Here is a 22,024-nt window from a genome sequence, read left to right as displayed (position 1 = left end):
TCCCTTTGCACGGTAGCATGTTTTAATTTGTTTCCATTGAGATAGTAATCCCATTTGTTATTATTTCCTCCAAAGTGTATAACCTCGCATTTATCAACGTTATACTCCATTTGCCATATCCTCGCCCACTCACTCAGCCTGTCCAAATCTCTCTGCAGATCTTCTCCGTCCTCCACACGATTCACTTTTCCACTTATCTTTGTGTCGTCTGCAAACTTCGTTACCCTACACTCCGTCCCCTCCTCCAGATCATCTATATAAATGGTAAATAGTTGCGGCCCGAGTACCGATCCCTGCGGCACGCCACTAGTTACCTTCCTCCAACCGGAAAATCACCCATTTATTCCGACTCTTTGCTTCCTGTCGGATAGCCAGTCCCCAATCCACTTTAACACACTACCCCCAACTCCGTGTGCCCTAATCTTCTTCAGCAGCCTTTTATGGGGCACCTTATCAAACGCCTTTTGGAAATCCAAAAACACCGCATCCACCGGTTCTCCTCCATCAACCGCCCTAGTCACATCTTCATAAAAATCCAACATGTTCGTCAAGCACGACTTTCCCCTCATGAATCCATGCTGCGTCTGATTGATCGAACCATTTCTATCCAGATGCCCTGCTATCTCCTCTTTAATAATGGATTCCAGCATTTTCCCTACTACAGACGTTAAGCTGACCGGCCTATAGTTACCCGCCTTTTGTCTCCTTCCCTCACTATTAACATCCTGATGTTACCATTGACCAGCAACTGAGCTGGATTAACCAAAATAAAACTGGCTACCAGAGCAAGTCAAAGGCTAGGAATCCTGCAGCGAGTAACTCACTGCCTGACTCCCCAAAGCCTGTTCACCATTTACAAGGCACACGTCAGGAGTGTCATGGAATACTCTCCATTTACCTGGATGGGTGCAGCTCCAACAACACTCAAGAAGCTCGACACCATCCAGGACAAAGCAGCCCGCATGATTGCCACCCCTTCCACAAACATCAATCCCTCCACCACCAACGCAGTAGCAGCAGTGTGTACCATCTATAAGATGCACTGCAGGAACTCACCAAGGTTCCTTGGGCAGCATCTTCCAAACCCAAGACCACTACCATCTAGAAGGACAAGAGCAGCAGATACCTGGGAACATCACCACCTGGAGGTTCCCCTCCAAGTCACTCACCATCCTGACTTGGAAATATATCACCGTTCCTTCACTGTCGCTGGGTCAAAATCATAGAACCCCCCTCCCTAACAGCACTTACCACCACCTTCTCAAGGGCAACTAGGGATGGGCAATAAATGCTGGCCTAGCCAGCAACACCCACATCTCATGAATGAATTTTTAAAAATATACAGGAGACCACATTTTGACAGCAAATACAGTAGGCTAAACTGAAGGAGATGCAGTTGAAACACTGTTTCACCTGAAAGGTGGTTTTGGGGCCTTGGACACTGAAATGGTAAAGGGGCAGGGGTTACACCTTCTGCGATTGCATGGGAAGGTTCCGTCAAAAGGGGATAAGGAGTTGGGTGTGATGGAGGAAGGGACCAAGGTTTCCAGGATGTGGAGGCTGGTGAGGTGGAAAGTGAAGATAAAAGGGGAACCTTTCATGGTACTGGAGGGTCGGGAAAGAAATGAGAGCAGAGGTGCAGGTGACAGGTTGGACACGGTCAACATCAGTGGCGGGAAAAGGGGAACCTTGACTCAGATAAAAGGAAAATGTCATAAGTGCAGTTTTGGACAGAGCATCAGAACAGATGCAACAGAGGCAGAGAAACTGGGAGAGTGGAATGGAGTCCTTACAGGAATGGGTGTGAAGAGCTGTAGTCTAGATAGCTTCTGGAGTCAGTGGACTTGTAATGAATATTTGTAGACAGTCAATCACCGGAAATGGAGATAGGGTAGTGTCAGAGATAGATTATGTGAAGCATACACAATCTCCCTCTCTCCAGCAACCTCACTTTTACATGAGGCACCAACATAATGGGAAGTGAGAGTTTTATGTTGGTACGCAAGTGCTGTTCCTGTTACTAAAAAATGAAACACCACAATCAAAATTCAGGAAATTAACCCTACATTGACTGCATGTGGCATCTTAAAATGTTGATCTCTAACAACAGCCATTGCCCTGTGGTCCCCAAACAGTCACACTGAATCATTCCTGGTCTAGCTTACACACCTGCCACATTTTAACCTCTGGACTCAGCTGTGCTTATTTACAGCTGCAGTCTGCATCTGGAGTCTCTCTGGTTAATGCTGCCCAGACTGATATAACCTCAGTCTCTCTCTCTCTCTCTCTCCTTCACTCACATATGCAGCAAGGGTTCCTGGATGTGCTCGAAATAGTTAAAGCTGTAGTTCAAGATCCGTCACATCCTCAGTAGAAGGACGATGTGACCCAGGCTATGATTCATGGTTGGCTGCTGCTCCTTCAGAAGCTCACTTCTCTGGACTCTGCCCATTAGTTTAAAGTTAACTCCTCTGGTTCTACTTTAATTCCACTTCTGGGTTTATCCTTACTCAACCATTTTTATTTGTACTTCAAAACGTGTTTTTTGCACTTTTCTTCCTCTTTCCAGTGTGATGCACATCTTTTTATAGCTAGTATCTTGCACTCAAGAACAAAGAACAAAGAACAATACAGCACAGGAACAGGCCCTTCGGCCCTCCAAGCCCGCGCCGCTCCCCGGTCCAGGATTGAATCCTGAATCCAGGATCCCCGCCCAATTTTCCAGCCTATCTACATACCAATATCCTATCCACCGAGCTGTCCCTCACAGCTACGATGCTTTGTTCATTACAACCTATTAACTTACCCCCACCCCCCCATTCCAGACCATGTGATCTCCAGGGAGAGGCGAAAACCCAGAGTGAAAAACCCCAGGGCCAATATGGGGAAAAAAAAATCTGGGAAATTCCTCTCCGACCCCCTGAGGCGATCGAAACGAGTCCAGGAGATCACAATGGCCCCGATCGGAAAATGCTTCCCAACCCTAGTCATTTCCACTTCCACAAACACCATATGAATTCCCTGCCCCCGAGACAGGTTCCCAACTATCCGCAGTCTCACTCTGTACTGGCACCAGTCATGATCAGAGAATGAAGCCTTGAAACGAGAAACCAGGAACAATTAGCCCGCGCCGCTCCCTGGTCCAAACTAGACCACTCTTTTGTATCCCTCCATTCCCACTCCGTTCATATAGCTGTCTAGATAAGTCTTAAACGTTCCCAGTGTGTCCGCCTCCACCACCTTGCCCGGCAACACATTCCAGGCCCCCACGACCCTCTGTGTGAAATATGTCCTTCTGATATCTGTGTTAAACCTCCCCCCCTTCACCTTGAACCTATGACCCCTCGTAAACGTCACCACCGACCCGGGGAAAAGCTTCCCACCGTTCACCCTATCTATGCCTTTCATAATTTTATACACCTCTATTAAGTCTCCCCTCATCCTCCGTCTTTCCAAGGAGAACAACCCCAGTTTCCCCAATCTCTCCTCATAACCAAGCCCCTCCATACCAGGCAACATCCTGGTAAACCTCCTCTGTACTCTCTCCAAAGCCTCCACGTCCTTCTGGTAGTGTGGCGACCAGAACTGGACGCAGTATTCCAAATGTGGCCGAACCAACGTTCTATACATCTGCAACATCAGACCCCAACTTTTATACTCTATGCCCCGTCCTATAAAGGCAAGCATGCCATATGCCTTCTTCACCACCTTCTCCACCTGTGACGTCACCTTCAAAGATCTGTGGACTTGCACACCCAGGTCCCTCTGCGTCTCTACACCCTTTATGGTTCTTCCATTTATCGTGTAGCTCCTCCCTACATTATTCCCACCAAAATGCATCACTTCGCATTTATCAGGATTGAACTCCATCTGCCATTTCCTTGCCCAAATTTCCAGCCTATCTATATCCTTCTGTAGCCTCTGACAATGTTCCTCACTATCTGCAAGTCCTGCCAGTTTTGTGTCGTCCGCAAACTTACTGATCACCCCAGTTACTCCTTCTTCCAGATCATTTATATAAATCACAAACAGCAGAGGTCCCAATACAGAGCCCTGCGGTACACCACTAGTCACAGGCCTCCAGCCGGAAAAAGACCCTTCCACTACCACCCTCTGTCTTCTATGACCAAGCCAGTTCTCCACCCATCTAGCCACCTCCCCCTTTATCCCATGGGATCCAACCTTTTTCACTAGCCTACCATGAGGGACTTTGTCAAATGCTTTACTAAAGTCCATATAGACAACATCCACGGCCCTTCCTTCGTCAACCATTTTGGTCACTTCTTCAAAAAACACCACCAGGTTCGTGAGGCATGACCTCCCTCTCACAAAACCATGTTGACTATCGTTAATGAGTTTATTCCTTTCTAAATGCGCATACATCCTATCTTTAAGAATCTTCTCCAACAACTTCCCCACCACGGACGTCAAGCTCACCGGCCTATAATTACCCGGGTTATCCTTCCTACCCTTCTTAAATAACGGGACCACATTGGCTATCCTCCAATCCTCTGGGACCTCACCTGTGTCCAGTGACGAGACAAAGATTTGCGTCAGAGGCCCAACTATTTCACCTCTCGTCTCCCTGAGCAGCCTTGGATAGATTCCATCAGGCCCTGGGGATTTGTCAGTCTTTATATTCTCTAACAAACCTAACACTTCCTCCTTTGTAATGGAGATTTTCTCCAACGGTTCAACACTCCCCTCCGAGACACTCCCAGTCAACACATCCCTCTCCTTAGTGAATACCGACGCAAAGTATTCATTTAGGATCTCCCCTACCTCTTTGGGCTCCAAGCATAAGTCCCCACTTTTGTCCCTGAGAGGTCCGATTTTTTCCCTTACAACCCTTTTGTTCCTAACGTATGAATAAAATGCCTTGGGATTCTCCTTAATCCTGTCTGCCAAGATCATTTCGTGACCCCTTTTTGCTCTTCTAATTCCCCGTTTGAGTATTTTCCTACTTTCATTATACTCCTCCAGAGCTCCCTCCGTTTTTAGCTGCTTGGACCTAACATACGCCTCTCTTTTCCTTTTGACCAGTCCCTCAATTTCCCTGGTTATCCACGGTTCTCTAATCCTACCCTTCCTATCCTTCTTTTTTACAGGCACATGCTTGTCCTGTAGCCCTAACAACCGTTCCTTAAAAGACTGCCACATACCAGATGTGGATTTACCCTCAAACAGCCTCTCCCAATCAAGAGCTGCCAATTTCTGCCTGATCCCAATAAAGTTAGCCTTCCCCCAATCCAACACCTTACCCTTGGGACACCACTCATCCTTTTCCATCACTATCCTAAAGCTAACAGAATTGTGGTCACTATTTGCCACATGTTCCCCGACCAAAACTTTGAAGACCTGACCGGGCTCATTCCCCAGCACCAGGTCCAGTATAGCCCCCTCTCTAGTTGGGCTGTCCACATATTGTTCCAACGAACCCTCCTGTACACATTTTACAAATGCCTCACCATCCAGAGTCCCTGCCCTCAGCGATTTCCAGTCTATACCAGGGAAATTGAAGTCTCCCACTACAACAACCCTATTTTTCCTGCACCTATCCAGTATCTCCTGACATATCCATTCTTCCACTTCCCTTGGGCTGTTGGGGGGCCTGTAGTACACCCCCAACATAGTGACTGCGCCTTTTCTGTTTCTAAGCTCCACCCAGAGTGACTCGCTACACGACTCCTCCGAATTGTCCTCCCTCTGCACCGCTGTAATATGCTCTCCAACCAATACCGCTACTCCCCCACCTCTTTTGGCCCCTCCTCTGTCTCGCCTAAAACACTTGTACCCTGGAATATTCAGCTGCCAGTCCTGTCCCTCTTTCAACCAAGTCTCTGTCACCGCAACCACATCCAAATTCCTCGTGCGCATTAAGGCCCCAAGTTCGTCTGTTTTACCTGCTACGCTCCTTGCATTGAAGTATAAGCACTCCAGACCCCCAGGCTCAGTGAGGTCGTCCTCCCCCAGAGTGCTCTTCTTCTTTGCCAGCCTTGTCCCAGCCCCAAGCTCGTCCCCAGCCACCACACTTATAGACCTAATAGTTTGATCCCCACCCCCCTGCCATACTAGTTTAAACCCCCCCGAACTGCATTAGCAAAGCTCCCAGCCAGGATATTTGTGCCCTTCCAACTTAGTTGTGACCCCTCCCTCTTGTACAGGTGCCATCCTCTCCTGAAAACCTCCCATTCTCAAGTAAGGTTTGGCCAGTATTTTGTGAAGCCAAAATGTAATCTCTGTAGAATTTGTTCTACAGTTCTGGTTACAAGTCCTGGCATGAACAGTTCAACTTTACTTAACGATAGTGTTGTCGCTTCTGAATAGCGGTTGAGGACTCTGGGTCTGTACTCGTTGAAGTTTGGAAGGATGAGGGGGAGATCTTATTGAAACTTACAGGATACTGCGAGGCCTGGATAGAGTGGACGTGGAGAGGATGTTTCCACTAGTAGGAAAAACTAGAGCCAGAGGGCACAACCTCAGGCTAAAGGGACGATCCTTTAAAACAAAGCTGAGGAGGAATTCTTTCAGCCAGGGAGTGGTGAATCTGTGGAACTCTTTGCCGCAGAAGGCTGTGGAGGCCAGGTCATTGATTGTCTTTAAGACAGAGATAGATAAGTTCTTGATTAATAAGAGGATCAGGGGTTATGGGGAAAAGGCAGGAGAATGGGGATGAGAAAAATATCAGCCATGATTGAATGGCGGAGCAGACCCGACGGGCCAAGTGGTCTAATTCTGCTCCTGTGTCTTATGGTCTTATGAATAAGCCCGCATTCTAAGACTTAAATTTATAATCTAGGCTGACATCCAGTGCAGTACTGAGGGAGTGCTGCACCATTGGAGGTGCTGTCCTTCGGAAGAGACAAAACCTGTTCCATTGTTCAGTGGATATTAAGGATCCGGCAGCCTTACTGAAAGAATCAATAGATTGACTAATAGCCAGCTCATTGCTACTCTGAGGACCACAGAACGTCATCGCCGCAAAACTCATGAAACACTTGAGAAATGTGGCACCTTTATGTCTATTTGTTTACCAAACACTGCTCAGTTTACTCATTAAGTTCCCTGGTAATTTAACCAATATTGTACAGCACATTTTTTTCAACTAAAACCCAGTACTTTCATTTGTCACATAATTGATCCATTTTCTTAGTTGTACCTAATATTTCTATCACTTTTATTAGATAATTTAAGTAACTGACTGTCAGAAATGCAAAAAATGTTGACTCCTTTGGGCCTCCAATCAAAAACTCCCAAGTCCAGTCTTATATCTCGCACTGATATCCTGTTTCCTATTCTCTGGTGAATTTCTTTGCTGTGTCATTTGGTTGAATTTGAAGTCTTTCATGTAGAACTTTGAAGAAAGCATTCTGAAGGATTTAAAAACTGGGAGGTTCCACCACTAGTTTCACCACTAATGTAATTAAAGAAGTTGAGGAATTTAGTCCGGGAGGATGTTCCCCTTCTAAAATGCACACTGGAGATTAAGTTATTGCTCTATAGACACCCCTCCAATCTATCCCTTAGAATGAATTCCATTCTCTCAATTGATATCATCCCATGGTTATTTGATTCATTTATTAGTCTATAGTTGTATAAATGCCACTTAATTTGGTTAATAAGTGATAAAACACATCTCTTGGAGTACTGATAAAATTAATTATTATCTGTAAAAGCTTTCCCACTGATCTCAGGCAAATGGCCTGCTAGGTTCATATCTCTCCTTTTTATTTAAACTAGGGTAATATTTGCAAACAGCCAGTCCTCTGGCATCACCCAATTACATGAGAGTGTTGGGAAAATGTGGCCAGTATCTCCACAATTTCCATATTTATTTCCATCTTTATCCAGGATGCATTCCATCTGGACCTGGTGACTTTTCTACTTTGAGAACTGCTGACAATTTTAATACGTCGTCTTCAGTTAGTTTTATCATAGCTAATATCACATCTGCTTCCTCTGTTACTGCCACATTGGCAGCAGCCTCTACTCTGATGAAGATCAGAGTAAAGTACACAAAGTGCCTCAGTCATTCTTTCTGCCTGTATGAGGTTGTCTTTTTTGATCCCTAATCAGCTTACTATTTACCCTGATAAAAGACTTTCAGGAGCTAAACTATTCTCATTCTGTCTCATTGCCCCTCTTATTCTCTGTTTTAGATTTCCAATGTGCTTTATTTGTTTAGACTGGTTTCTTTCTGTTAGGAGCCACATAATATAGGGTTAATTTTCAATCTCTTTTTCCTTAGACATCCAAGGAACTCTAGCTATTCCAGAAGGTTGAGCCACTCACAGACTTTGTCAAAGAGAACCTGTCCCTTTGCACGCTCTCAATTTCACCAATTTCTCCTTGAACAATTTAAGTAGTCCTTACCTCATAACCAAAAATCAATTCAGATGAACTGAACTCTAGCCTTTTCCCCCAACCTAGATCCCTGCCTCCCCCCCACTTCATCTTCAGCCACCCTAGGAAATTATTTTTATCTTGTACCCAAACTTCTTTGTCTTTGAAGATCTCACGTTATTCAAATAACTGTTGTGCCTACCTATTGTTCCTTAATTCTAACTATATAGACTGACTATGACCTTCAATTAAATCAGTCCCCTGCAGTGCTGTGTTAATTTCTTTGACCAACACTGTGAGGGCCTCCATGGACACCGATACCAAACCAAAGATGTGCTGGTTAGGTTGATTGGCCATGCTAAAATTGCCCCTAGTGTCCTGAGATGCATAGGTTAGAGGGATTAGTGGGTAAATATGTATGGATATGGGGGTAGGGCCTGGGTGGGATTGTGGTCGGTGCAGACTCGATGGGCCGAATGGCCTCTTTCTGTGCTGTAGGGTTTCTATGATTCTATGGAAACCCATCTCAAACTGCTTCGCATTTGCCCCGTGTCTGACCCTGAGTGTGTGAAATAACTGATGATTATAGAACACCATTGATTTCAAATCCTTTGTGCAAAGTCAGAGTATAAGTGTGGAGTTAAATGAACTGGAAATCAAAAAGGATCACAAAATTGAAACCATTCAAACACTGAATTCCAGGTGTCTTTTTAATGTACCTGGTGTCAGTTACCTGCCACCTAACACCGAGTAGTGTGGTCATGTGGCAAAGTCGTGTGACAGAGTGAAAGCCAGCTATTCAGTAACTACTGTGAGAGTGAACAACACATGATGCTAACAGTTTAAAATATTTCTGATGTTTTTCCCTAAACCTGTGCTATTCTGTGATCAGTTGGGCCCTGTGTTTTTACAACATTTAACTTTTAAAATTTGAATTTGAGATACTTATCTTGCAAGGGCTGACCCCTCATGGGGCTCCCCAGAAGGCTCACCTCTGACACTTGGACGTGATTCTCACCACCCCCAGGGGGTATACTTACCTGTATGCCCCTGGCATGGCCATAACGACTTGGTGCAAATCCCATTTTTGGCCCCTCGTGATATTAAGCAGCCATTACGGGGTTTGCACCCAAGGTTAGCACAGCCACTGAATCATGGCCATCAACTGTTTCTTTCTTTCTTTGCCTTTCTTGTTAAAGACAAATACAAAGTATTCATGTAATATCTCAGCCCTGTGCTCCACCTCCATGTGTAAGTCTTGATCACTATTCAGCCCCCCGGCTTCTTTTACAACACTTTTACTGTAAAAGACTTTTGAGTTCCCTTTTGTATTAGCTTCCAGTCTCTTTTCATACGCTCTTTGCTGCTCTTATTGTGATTTTTAGTTTTCCGTCTGAACTTTCTGTATTCAGCCTGGTTCTCATTTGTGTTATATCTTTGGCCATTCAGGTCCGCACCTCTCTCCAAAAGAACATCATACCCGGGCCCACCCTGCACTATTTGTGTAACCCTGGGCATTTACCGTGGCTAATCCACCTAACCTACACACCTTTAGACTGTGGGAGGAAACTGGAGCACCCGGAGGAAACCCATGCAGACACGGGGCAAATGTTTCAGGAAGATTAACAGAGTAAATACGTGGGGTTGTGGGGATAGGGCTGGATGGAATTGTTGTCCGCGCAGGCTTGATGGACCCAGGTGGCCTCTCTCTCAACTGTAGGGATTCTATATTCCATGAAATAAAACAGTCCAGTTCAGTTTTTCTCTTCCAACATTGAACATTCCTTATCCTTTCACAGTCGTGATAAAGCATTGACAATCACTTCCTCTCTTCCTTCTTTTCTCGACACACTGCCGTTGTTTAGCTGCTTCCTCTTCCTTTTCAAAACTTCCTCCTTTTTGATCCAAGTCAGAGCTCGATTCCAGTGTCATGATTATAAATTCGTTCTGGTGATGTCCTCAGAGAGCTGGGCAGGATCAGGAGGATAAAACTTTACGTTGAATGAAAACTGGCACAACCCACTTTGATTTGTGTTTTAATGTCCTTCGCTGAGTCCTAACAGTTCTTTTTATTTTCAGTGTCCCGAAATGTCAAAACAAGCAATCTTTTTCCAGAAGGTTGAGCCACTCTCAGACTTTGTCAAAGAGAACCTGTCCCTTTGCACGCTCTCAATTTCACCAATTTCTCCTTGAACAATTTAAGTAGTCCTTCTTACCTCATGACCAAAAATCAATTCGAATGACTGAATTTAGTTGATTGATTAAGTGCATCCCAAATTGCAAAAAATACAAATGGAATTCCTTTATCCTAATGCTCTGGATAATCTTGACTATAGGCACTCAACAGGGTCTTTAAGTTAATGCCAATGTTCCCTACGATTCTGGATGATATACAATTGATTTAAATTGTTTTACTCCTAAGCTATCCATAACTTCCCTGAATAATTTGGACATAAAATTTGACCCTTGATCTCATTGTATTTCTGTGGGCAGTATCTCATTTAAAAAATCAAGTAACTCCTGTACAATTCTTTGAGCTGCAATATTGCATAATGGAATGGCCTCCTGAAATCTATCAGATATTATCCATTATAGTCAACAAATACTAATTCCCACTTTTTGTTTTAGGGAGGGGTCCCACACAACCTATTAGGACCCTTGTAAAAGGTTCTTCAAATGCCAGAATGGGTCTTAAAGGTGCTATTTGATTATTGCTTTGAGTTTTCCTATTAACTGACATGTGAGACGTATAGCAAAATTCTATTATATCCTCATGCAGTCCAGGCCAAATAAAAATGTTTTTGTACTTTTGCTTGCATTTTTCTTACTCTTAAATGACTTCCTACTGGTACCTCATGTGCTATCTGCAACACCTCCTTTCTATAACCCACTGAAAATACAATTTGACGGACTTCTGCCCATTTTTCATTTGCCTGAATATATGAAGGTCTCCACTTCCTCATTAAGTCATCATTAATGTAATAACACTCTGGTATGCACCCAGATTCTTCTTCAGTGTATGCTTTCTGATATAACTGTTTTACCTTTATATCTTTCTGTTGCAATACTGCCAACTTTCCTGAACTAAATATATCTGCTTCATCCTCCAACTGTTCTTGTTTGTTCTCAACCATCTGATTAAATATAGTTTCTGCTAAATTAACCTCAGTCTCTTTCTGTTTATTCTTTGATTTCTCCTCCTGTCTCAACCTCTGGCTTTGTGACCTTGTTATCACACAGTTAGGAAATATCCCAGGATATGCTTCCTGCAACACCTCAGTTGTTTGATTTTCCACTGGCTTTTCAACCACAGTAGGCATCACTCTCACTTGTGATCCAGCTATATCGTCACCCAGGATAAACTGGACAAGACAATTTCTCTATTAGTGCTACCACCACTTTTCACTGGACACTCCAATCTTACTTTATATAATGGAACACTACTCTTTTCACCAGTAATTTCACAGAATTCCACAAAGGTGGCACAGTAGATGGCACTGCTGCCTCACAGAGCCAGGAACTTAGGTTTGATTCCTGTCTTGGGTGACTGTGTGGAGTTTGCATGTTCTCCCCGTGTCTGCATGGGTTTCTTCCGGGTGCTCTGGTTTCGTCCCACACTCCAAAGATGTGTGGGTTAGGTTGATTGGCCATGCTTGGTTGCCCCTTAGTGTCAGAGAGATTAGCAGGGTAAATTTGTAGGGTTACGGGGATAGGGCCTGGGTGGGATTGTTGTCAGTGCAGGCTCGATGGGCCAAATGGCCTCCTGCACTTTAGGGATCCTATGATTATTTTCTGGCAAGTACACATTTTTCCACCTCTCACCATGATCCTGTAACTCTTAAAATCTTAACTTCTTTACTTACTTACTCCTGGTACATGAGTAAACCTTACCCACACAAGTAAATTGGAGAGATCTGGCACTTGCTTACCAAACAAACCCTGATCAGGCTGTAGATTCTTTTGCACCTCTTCAGCTTCAACTATGGTTTCCTTTACCACTTTAACAAACTCCACTAGCTTATTCTGTTATACCTTATCTGCCTTCCTAGTGCTTTTCTTAAACCACCAACTTTGTATGTCCAACTTTATTACAGTGAAAACGTCAGAGGTGAGCTGGCAAGGTGGATACAAACTGGCTCGGTCAAAGACCGAGGGTAGCAGTGGAAGGGTGCGTTTCTGAATGGAAGGCTGTGACAAGTGGTGTTCCTCAGAGATCAGTGCTGGGATCTTTGCTGTTTGTAATATATATATATAAATGGTTTGGAGGAAAATGTAACTGGATTGATTAGTAAGTTTGCGGACGACACAAAGGTTGGTGGATTTGCGGATAGCGATGAGGACCATCAGAGGATACAGCAGGATATAGATCGGTTGGAAACTTGGGCGGAGAGATGGCAGATGGAGTTTAATCCGGACAAATGTGAGGTATTGCATTTTGGAAGGTCTAATACAGATAGGAAATATACAGTAAATGGCAGAACCCTTAAGAGTATTGATAGGCAAAGGGATCTGGGTGTACAGGTACATAGGTCACTGAAAGTGGCATTGCAGGTGGAGAAGGTAGTCAAGAAGGCATACGGCATGCTTGCCATCATCGGCCGGGGTATTGAGTTTAAAAATTGGCAAGTCATGTTGCAGCTTTATAGAATCTTAGTTGGGCCGCACTTGGAATATAGTGTTCAATTCTGGTCACCACACTACCAGAAGGATGTGGAGGCTTTGGAGAAGGTACAGAAAAGATTTACCAGGATGTTGCCTGGTATGGAGGGCATTAGCTATGAGGAGAGATTGGAGAAACTTGGTTTGTTCTCACTGGAGCGACGGAGGTTGAGGGGAGACCTGATAGAAGTCTACAAGATTATGAGAGGCATGGACAGAGTGGATAGTCAGAAGCTTTTTCTCAGGTTGGAAGAGTCAATTACTAGGGGGCATAGGTTTAAGGGGCAAGGTTTAAAGGAGATATACGAGACAGATTCTTTACACAGGGAGTAGTGGGTGCCTGGAACCTGTTACTAGGGGAGGTAGTGGAAGCGGATATGGCAGTGACTTTTAAGGAGTGTCTTGACAAGTACATGAATAGGATGGGAATAGAGGGATATGGTCCCCGGAAGGGTAGGGGGTTTTAGTTCAGTCGGGCAGCAGGGTCGGTGCAGGCTTGGAGGGCCGAAGGCCTGTTCCTGTGCTGTAATTTTCTTTGTTCTTTGTTGTCTTTTATTTCTCTGTCACCCTCATGTTTCCTTTTTAACCTGAGGTGAACTATCTTTACTATCTTCACCACCTGAGGATTTCTCCTTTCCCCAGTATTTATTCCTCACAGATTGGAATTGATGTTGAAAACCAATCCCTGTTTCATAGAACATAGAACAGTACAGCACAGAACAGGCCCTTCGGCCCACGATGTTGTGCCGAGCTTTATCTGAAACCAAGGTCAAGCTATCCCACTCCCTATCATCCTGGTGTGCTCCATGTGCCTATCCAATAACCACTTAAATGTTCCTAAAGTGTCTGACTCCACTATCACTGCAGGCAGTCCATTCCACACCCCAACCACTCTCTGCGTAAAGAACCTACCTCTGATATCCTTCCTATATCTCCCACCATGAACCTTATAGTTATGCCCCCTTGTAATAGCTCCATCCACCCGAACCAGTTCAAATTCAACTGCCCTCTTTGCTGCCACAATCGCAGTTTTATACATTTGCACATCTAACATTTCAAGTTCAAATTGTCTTTCCAATTCCTGAAGTTCTAATTCTGCCTTTTTATTTTTGTTCTGCCAGTGCTAGTCTTTCTTTTCCCGACTTGACCTTCGGACCAGGGTCAGTTGGCGATCCCCAGCTCCGCCCTCTTCTGGCCAAAGCCAGCTCGGACACTGTCTGCAAAGTGACCTTCTCCCAACATATACCCCTGTCCCACAGTCTCAATAAGAAGTCTAACAACACCAGGTTAAAGTCCAACTGTTAGGCTTCTTACTGTGTTTACCCCAGTCCAACACCGCCATCTCCACACCACAGTCTCAATCCAGACAACCTCAATCATTCTGTGCTTAATGTTAGTTAACATTTATCAAAATAATAAGGAATGATATGAATTAAGTAAGAATTTCCAAATACTGGTAAACTAAAATAAAAGCACTGGAGATTAATAGTAGCTTCATCAAGAGCAGCAAAGAGAATAAAGTCTTCCAGGTTTTGCCCTTAGCCTGAGGGTGGGTTAAAATACTAACCCCATGATGGGCCAGCTCTGATTATTGCACTTGCACTATTACATTCTTTATCCATTGTGTTCAAACACTGATTAGCTTAACATGTTTGCTGCTGTAAAGCATTCACAGTAAAATGTGCCATTCTTCACTATTTACAAAAATGTTGGATTAAACAATCTCCTCTTCTTTTGTCTTTCAGCATCTTACTCCAGTTTAAAAACTGAATTGGAGAGAGTGAAAACAGATAAAGATCAGGTGTGGGATTCTTTCTTTTCAATGTTTCTCTGCTGCCGAGTTAACACTGGTCACTGTCATGTGAATGCTTCTCACTGAAATGACCTTGGAATTAGAAAAGCTGCCTTTGTTGTCTTGATTTACTGTGAATCTTCTCCAGGGAACATTAGCTGATGGGGCCCTAACTGAACAAGCAGCTCATCTTGTTCTGTGCTGTCTGCCTTAAACTTTTGTGCATGTACAGAATTTAAATGTAAAGCAGTTAAATTTACAAATTACAAAGTTGGAAATGCAAGAGGAACTTTTTTTGTCACTAAAAAGGATGATTGATATGTGGAACACGTTTTAAGTTTTATCTATTAGTCACAAGGAGGCTTACATTAACACTGCAATGAAGTTACTGTGAAAATCCCCTAGTCGCCACACTCCGGCGCCTGTCTGGGTACACTGAGGGAGAATTTAGCATGGCCAAGACACCTAACCAGCACGTCTTTCGGACTATGGGAGGAAACCCACGCAAACACAGGGAGAACATGTAAACTCCACACAGACAGTGACCCAAGCTAGGAATTGAATCCGAGGGTCCCTGGCGTAGTGCCACCATGTCGCCCCATTGCTGTCATAGATGGTAGAACAGGCAACCGTAACAAGTTTCAAGAAGAAGCGAGGCAAAATTTACTCCACAAAAGGGATTTGACATTTATTAGAAATGGACAGATGGGCTGTTAGTTTTCCCCTCAAACTGTGAATCTTTCAACTCATAAGTGTGTTTTGACTTTGTCAAATGACTAAAGTTTATATTGTGAGTGTTTATGCATAACATTCAGACAGAACATGATCCACACACAGACCTATCTGGCTCCAAATAGTGTAAGTGGCACTTTCCTGATGGTTTGCATGGTTTCCAAGAAATGCCTGGTTGTTTGGCCCTGAGATTAGCTAGCTTTGTCAGCACCACCAGCCACAAACCACAGTTAAGCAGCATTTGCTCCAATGGCTATTGTCTTCAATGTGACCTGTAACTATTCAGAAACCCATGGTTGAAAGAATGACATGGGGGCAGCACATTCTTCAGAGCATGTTCTACCCTCGCCCCGGAGAGCAGAGGTGTGAATGGGGGAAACTTCCTTAAAGACTCTAAACCATAGCTAGCGCTTACTGTTGGTACTTTTATTTTCAATTCCCCTATTTATACTACTTGTTCACTAGTTCTTTCTGGAGGAGGAAATTTCGACACACATTCTGAGCTTGTTTTTGTTTTAAAACTTTGTTTTTAGCTGGAAGCCAGAGTACAAGAGAAGATACAGCATCTCGAGAATCTTGAAGAAGTGAATAACAGCTTGCAAGAACAACTGAAGAGAGAGGGTGATGCAAAGGTGAGACATAAAGAGTGTGAAAGTTCGGATTGGCCTGTAGCTTCCCTCCCTGAATGAGCATTTCTTTCAGGATCGCCATTGTTAATGTGCTATATACAGAAATCTGTTCAAGGTGAATTTAAGGTTAACCATAGCACACTGTGCATTCCTAACATAAATACCAGGCAAAGCCATTGAGTCTGCATTGTTTTTTTATCCCATGTGACTAGATTGGGTCAATTGAAGAATATAATCCTACAGACATGGGGCTAATTAAAACCTATGTGAAACCCCTTCAACTCTCCAGGCTGGTTAAGATTAGGAAAGGATCAGCATCAACGTTGCTAGCATTTCATTTCTGTGTTGTTCTGTGGTTCGGGCCACGTCCCATAGCATGTACTCCAGGCTGGCATTCCAGTGCAATACTGAGTCAGTGCTGCATTGTCAGAGGTGTTATCTTTTGGATGAGAAGTCTCTGCCTTCCCTATTAATTGAACAGAAAGATCCTACACCGCTATTTGAAGACGGGTAGGGGAGTTCTCCACAGTGCCGTGTCCAAATGAATTCCAGTCTCCATGCTCAGTGTAACATTGAGCTGTCAATGATGCTGACTGCTTACCTGCTGAAACCAGCCCCTCTCCGCAATTAGCAGGTAGAACAAGTTAATTTGTAGTGAAGCTTTGCCTGGCCAACTAGATTCATTAGTCTTCCTTTATTTAATTCTCCCGTGTACTGCACTGGGACATTCTATTGCTTATGGAATTGGATCAGCCTCTGGCTGTCTGAAGAATGGTGCTGAGTTGATTCCCATCAGTCTGCTGCTCAGTTCAGTAACATGCTCTGGAAGAGACTGTCATTCCTTACTTACCAGGCTTGGTAAATCCAACTCATGACTGGAAATAGCTGCAACTCCAGGTTTACTCGCCAGGTTTAATCACTATTCCTTTATGTTCAAACATACTGCAGCAAACTGAAAATACAGGTAGTTCCAGAATTTGTTTCATGTGATGTGGATGTTGCTGGTTAAGCCAGCATTTGTTGCCAATTCCCAATTGCCATGGAGAATATGGTGGTGAGCTGTAATTACCAAAGATGGTACAGGGCAGTGTCGCAGTGAGTGTGAAAGACGGGACAGTGTTGCCGTGGTTTTGAACTGTTGTTCTGTAGTCAGAGATGGGAAGTGTAATTTTAACGACAAGAGGACTCTGTGAATACACTATGATTTTACCCAGGTAGCAGGATTAAATGTCTTGGATATAGATAACCAGGACTGACCATGAGAGTAATTCTGGGGTGTACAGGACAATAGTATTTAGAGTTGAAATCAAACAATGGTTTTCTCACTCATTTTCAGACGAGCTTGGAACAGTTGCTGTATGAGGAAAAGAATAAAGGTCAGAGGTTACAGACCGAACTCGATGTTAGTGAACAAGTTCAGAGAGACTTTGTTAAACTCTCCCAGACTTTGCAGGTAAGGAATTGCTTTCTCTACCAATTCCAGAGTGGGGTAGAAATGTCCCCCATAGAGCTGAAGCTGCACGGGAGGTAAAACCTCTAGCATTGAATACTATAGTTTACTGAGACTTCCATTGAGACACAGACACATTTTGTGTCTCTGTGCCCTGTTTGAGAGCAGATATCCACTCCATCTGACGAAGGAGCAGCGCTCCGAAAGCTAATGGCATTTGCTGCCAAATAAACCTGTTGGACTTTAACCTGGTGTTAAAACTCTTACTGTGATTTCCCCAGTCCAACGCCGGCATCTCCACATCGGGTCTGGCCAGGCCAGGCCTGTGCCTTCAGAAATGGGGGCGAATATCAATCTGAACCCTTATTGATCACTGATTGCAGGGACCTGCTTCCAGTTTCAGCTCCTCTCTTTTTGTCAGCTCCATGTGTACAAATGGTCATATTATAAACCTGGAGCCTCAAAGCCACAAACACATGCATGGCTGCTGTTACATTATCGAGCAATTGCTCGGAGGTGTAATTGATGGAAATGAAATGACTGTTCGGTGGTGTTTGTGTTCATTGTTACTGAGAGGTCTGGCAGAGATTATTTTTACTGAGGACAGTGTGGACATTACCAATCGTCATTTTCTTTTCACTTTCTCCCATTAGGTGCAGTTGGAGAGAATTCGTCAGGCAGAATCATTGGAAAATGTCCGTGTGATCCTAAATGACACAAAACTTACAGATATTAACCAACTCCCAGAAACATGACATTGACCCCTGGAGATTGAAGCTACATGGTTTTTACTCAACCAGACATTTTTCTTTGTAGAAACATGTTAATTCTTATTTAACTCTGAAGGATCAGAGCCTATGGATTAATAGAATGCAGTAATTGAGGTGTAAATGTTTCTAGATTGACTTTGTACAGGACGCCTGACTGCAGTTAGAGCTTCCCAATTCATGAAATTGCAACAGGGGAACACTACTGAAATTTTAAATTTAACATATGATGAGAAGAGATCACCGAGTGTGTGCCGTACGCAAACTTTGAAAAATCATTGATACAAGAATTCCCACTCTTGCTGGAGTAGACAGATCCAATCGGGTGCTCTGTGTTGATTTAGTCCTTTCTCATCTGTTTCATGTACATTCATTAAAACAGCATCAGGCAGTCAAAACCTTTAGCTCACACTTTTACTCGTGAAGTTTAAATGTTTAGTGCTCAGAAAAGTGTGAACATTTTGCTTTAACCGGTCTTTTTTCTCCCAAAGGAATCTGCTTGTCTTCCCAGAGTCCTGTCAACTCCTCCCAACAGCAGGCAAAGCTTCACTAGAGTGTGTATTTATTGTACTTGCTATCCCTGCCAGTTTTGTATTACTCTCACCTGCAGTGAATTATGTGTCCTGTATCTCACTGAACAGCAAGTTAAATGAAAGGGAAATTTTAAAAAACCCACTTCCTTAACTTCCATTGATTAAAAATTGCTGACATGTTGTAGATGTGAGGCAGAGCAATTAAACCTTTTTTAATGATGTAAGAAGAAGGACATTTGGTTAACCAGTTTTAAATTTAATTATAATTCTCAAGATTTAATACTTTTTCAAATAAGTGCACTCAGATGAATATTGGAGCTAAATATTACCGGTTGAACCCTTACTCAGCGTGAAATTGTTGCTGTTGAATTGGTTATGTTGGGGATGTAGTTGGTGTCTAAAGGTATTAAGCTGTTTTAGGATGGGATGATGTTGTGACCTCTCTCACTTGATTTAGCCCTTCCTTTCTGACTTTTGAAGAGTGAAACTGGAGTTTTGAAGTAATCAAATCGGAACACTCGGACTGCTCTGCAGACTTTATACCTAATTTCTCTTTGTTCTTTATATACACGTGGACACTCATTTAAGTTTCTAACACTTTTGGCCAGGTCACATTTAAAAGGAAAAGTTCAGGCAATTAAAGTTTGGCCAGCGATTCTGCACGATCATATGTATTCTGTATGTCTGGACCATGAAATCCATGCTCCAGACATACAATTTGAACAGCAGCACAGTGAGGATAGCTACTGCAGCACTGCGAGAGAAGATGGCTGCTCACCACTAATAGGGAGCAGTTCTTGTAGCATTGTGCTGAATTTGCTGTGTCGGGGTCTGAGGCTTTCTGCAATTGTAAGCTGTTAAAAGACCCACAGCACAGAACGGCATTTTAAAATATGTATTGGTAAGGTTTAGCAATGGCATTTTCACAGCAGTGTACCTAGGCAGCAGTAAATGCAGAGTAATGAGGTTTCACACCATCTCATTGAATCATGATGTGAAGCTCTGTGGAGAGGTGAAGGAAACAGTTGACAGAGTGAAAGACATTTTGCAACTTCAGGTGCATTTTACATTTTATCCTCCCAAAAATATTTGTAGAAAATGGCTGTTTATTTAAGGAAATAATTATGCAACATTTTAACACTTGGATATGAAAGTTTTTCCTTTAAGCCTTTTAAAATTAAACTTACCATAACTTCCTCAGCACTTGCTTCAAATAGAAACATGGTATAGAATTAAAAAGCATGGCACTTCAGTCCTTTCCATTACAGCTCTCTGATTTAAACATGATGTATGTGTGACATGACTGGCTAGTGAATTCAGAAGATGCTCTCTGCAGTTTTTTAATATATGTATATATATTATATATATATTACTTCCTCTTACATGAATTGACTTTAAAGCTTTCACCAGCTATAGCTGATTTAGCAATATCCAAATCCTGGCAACTATAAACACAGTACAAGAAAGCAGAGGTAAGGGGTAATGTTTCATGTGTTCCCTAGTCCATTGTTAGGAACTTACATGTGCAGTTTCCCTTCATCATAGCATGTCTGTATTTATTTAGTCCAGTGGTGGAACCACATTTTAACTGCCTACATCTCCCAGTAAGTTCCTTGGGCACTTTGAGAGAAGAGTCATGTTTGACACAAGCCATCAGTGTCCTGTGCAAGTGTGGATGTACAATTCTGCTGTTTATAGATTTAAAATGTAACCAATTTAACTAGACTGAAGGTGTCCTTATGAAGAAAATGTTTAAAATAAAAGCTGCTGGAGTAAACAGCTGTGTTTGTCGAGTAACGTATAGAATAATAAATCACTTTATCCAGACTTGAAATCCCTCTGTCTGAGATCTTGACAAAAGCAGTTGATAGAGGGCCATGTCACCTAGTCTGCAGCTTTTTCTGAATTTGTGAAGTGCTATATTCTACTCTTGTTATATTACTGATAGTGGGGGCTTGCTAGGGTTTATTAACTCTCTTCACATTCTCTTTATTTGATCTGATTTATTACTGTCACATGTCTTAGTATACAGTGAAAAGTATTGTTTACATAAGAACATAAGAAATAGGAGCAGGAGTAGGCCATCTAGCCCCTCGAGCCTGCCCCGCCATTCAATAAGATCATGGCTGATCTGACGTGGATCAGTACCACTTACCCGCCTGATCCCCATAACCCTTAATTCCCTTACCGATCAGGAATCCATCCATCCGCGCTTTAACATATTCAGCGAGGTAGCCTCCACCACCTCAGTGGGCAGAGAATTCCAGAGATTCACCACCCTCTGGGAGAAGAAGTTCCTCCTCAACTCTGTCTTAAACCGACCCCCCTTTATTTTGAGGCTGTGTCCTCTAGTTTTAACTTCCTTACTAAGTGGAAAGAATCTCTCCGCCTCCACCCTATCCAGCCCCCGCATTATCTTATAAGTCTCCATAAGATCCCCCCTCATCCTTCTAAACTCCAACGAGTACAAACCCAAGCTCCTCAGCCTCTCCTCATAATCCAAACCCCTCATCTCCGGTATCAACCTGGTGAACCTTCTCTGCACTCCCTCCAGTGCCAATATATCCTTCCTCATATAAGGGGACCAATACTGCACACAGTATTCCAGCTGCGGCCTCACCAATGCCCTGTACAGGTGCATCAAGACATCCCTGCTTTTATATTCTATCCCCCTCGCAATATAGGCCAACATCCCATTTGCCTTCTTGATCACCTGTTGTACCTGCAGACTGGGCTTTTGCGTCTCATGCACAAGGACCCCCAGGTCCCTTTGCACGGTAGCATGTTTTAATTTGTTTCCATTGAGGTAGTAATCCCATTTGTTATTATTTCCTCCAAAGTGTATAACCTCGCATTTCTCAACGTTATACTCCATTTGCCATATCCTCGCCCACTCACTCAGCCTGTCCAAATCTCTCTGCAGATCTTCTCCGTCCTCCACACGATTCACTTTTCCACTTATCTTTGCGCACTATACAGACAAAACACCGCTGATAGAGAAGGAAACGAGAGAGAGCAGAATGTAGTGTTACAGTCATAACTAGGGTGTAGAGAAAGATCAACTTAATGCGTGGTAGGTCCATTCAAAGGTCTGATGGCAGCAAGGAGGAAGCTGTTCT

At 43.4% G+C, this 22,024-nt stretch overlaps 1 protein-coding gene across 1 annotated transcript in view; it reads left to right on the top strand.

The window, feature by feature from the left end:
• rabep1 (rabaptin, RAB GTPase binding effector protein 1) overlaps nt 1–20,106 on the top strand; it is a 122,841-nt gene extending 102,735 nt beyond the window's left edge. Inside the window, exons 15-18 of the mRNA XM_078226029.1 lie at nt 14,748–14,803; nt 16,060–16,158; nt 17,492–17,608; nt 18,259–20,106. Of these exons, the coding sequence (XP_078082155.1) occupies nt 14,748–14,803; nt 16,060–16,158; nt 17,492–17,608; nt 18,259–18,360 (374 nt within the window). The 3' untranslated portion in view covers nt 18,361–20,106. The remainder of the gene's footprint in view (nt 1–14,747; nt 14,804–16,059; nt 16,159–17,491; nt 17,609–18,258) is intronic.
• The last annotated feature ends 1,918 nt before the right edge of the window (nt 20,107–22,024 follow it).

This window comes from Mustelus asterias, chromosome 12 (genome assembly GCF_964213995.1).
Source record: "Mustelus asterias chromosome 12, sMusAst1.hap1.1, whole genome shotgun sequence".
Taxonomy (NCBI): Eukaryota; Metazoa; Chordata; class Chondrichthyes; order Carcharhiniformes; family Triakidae; genus Mustelus; species Mustelus asterias.
The sequence above is the reverse complement of the archived record's forward strand: the minus strand, read 5'-3'. Positions and strand labels throughout refer to the sequence as shown.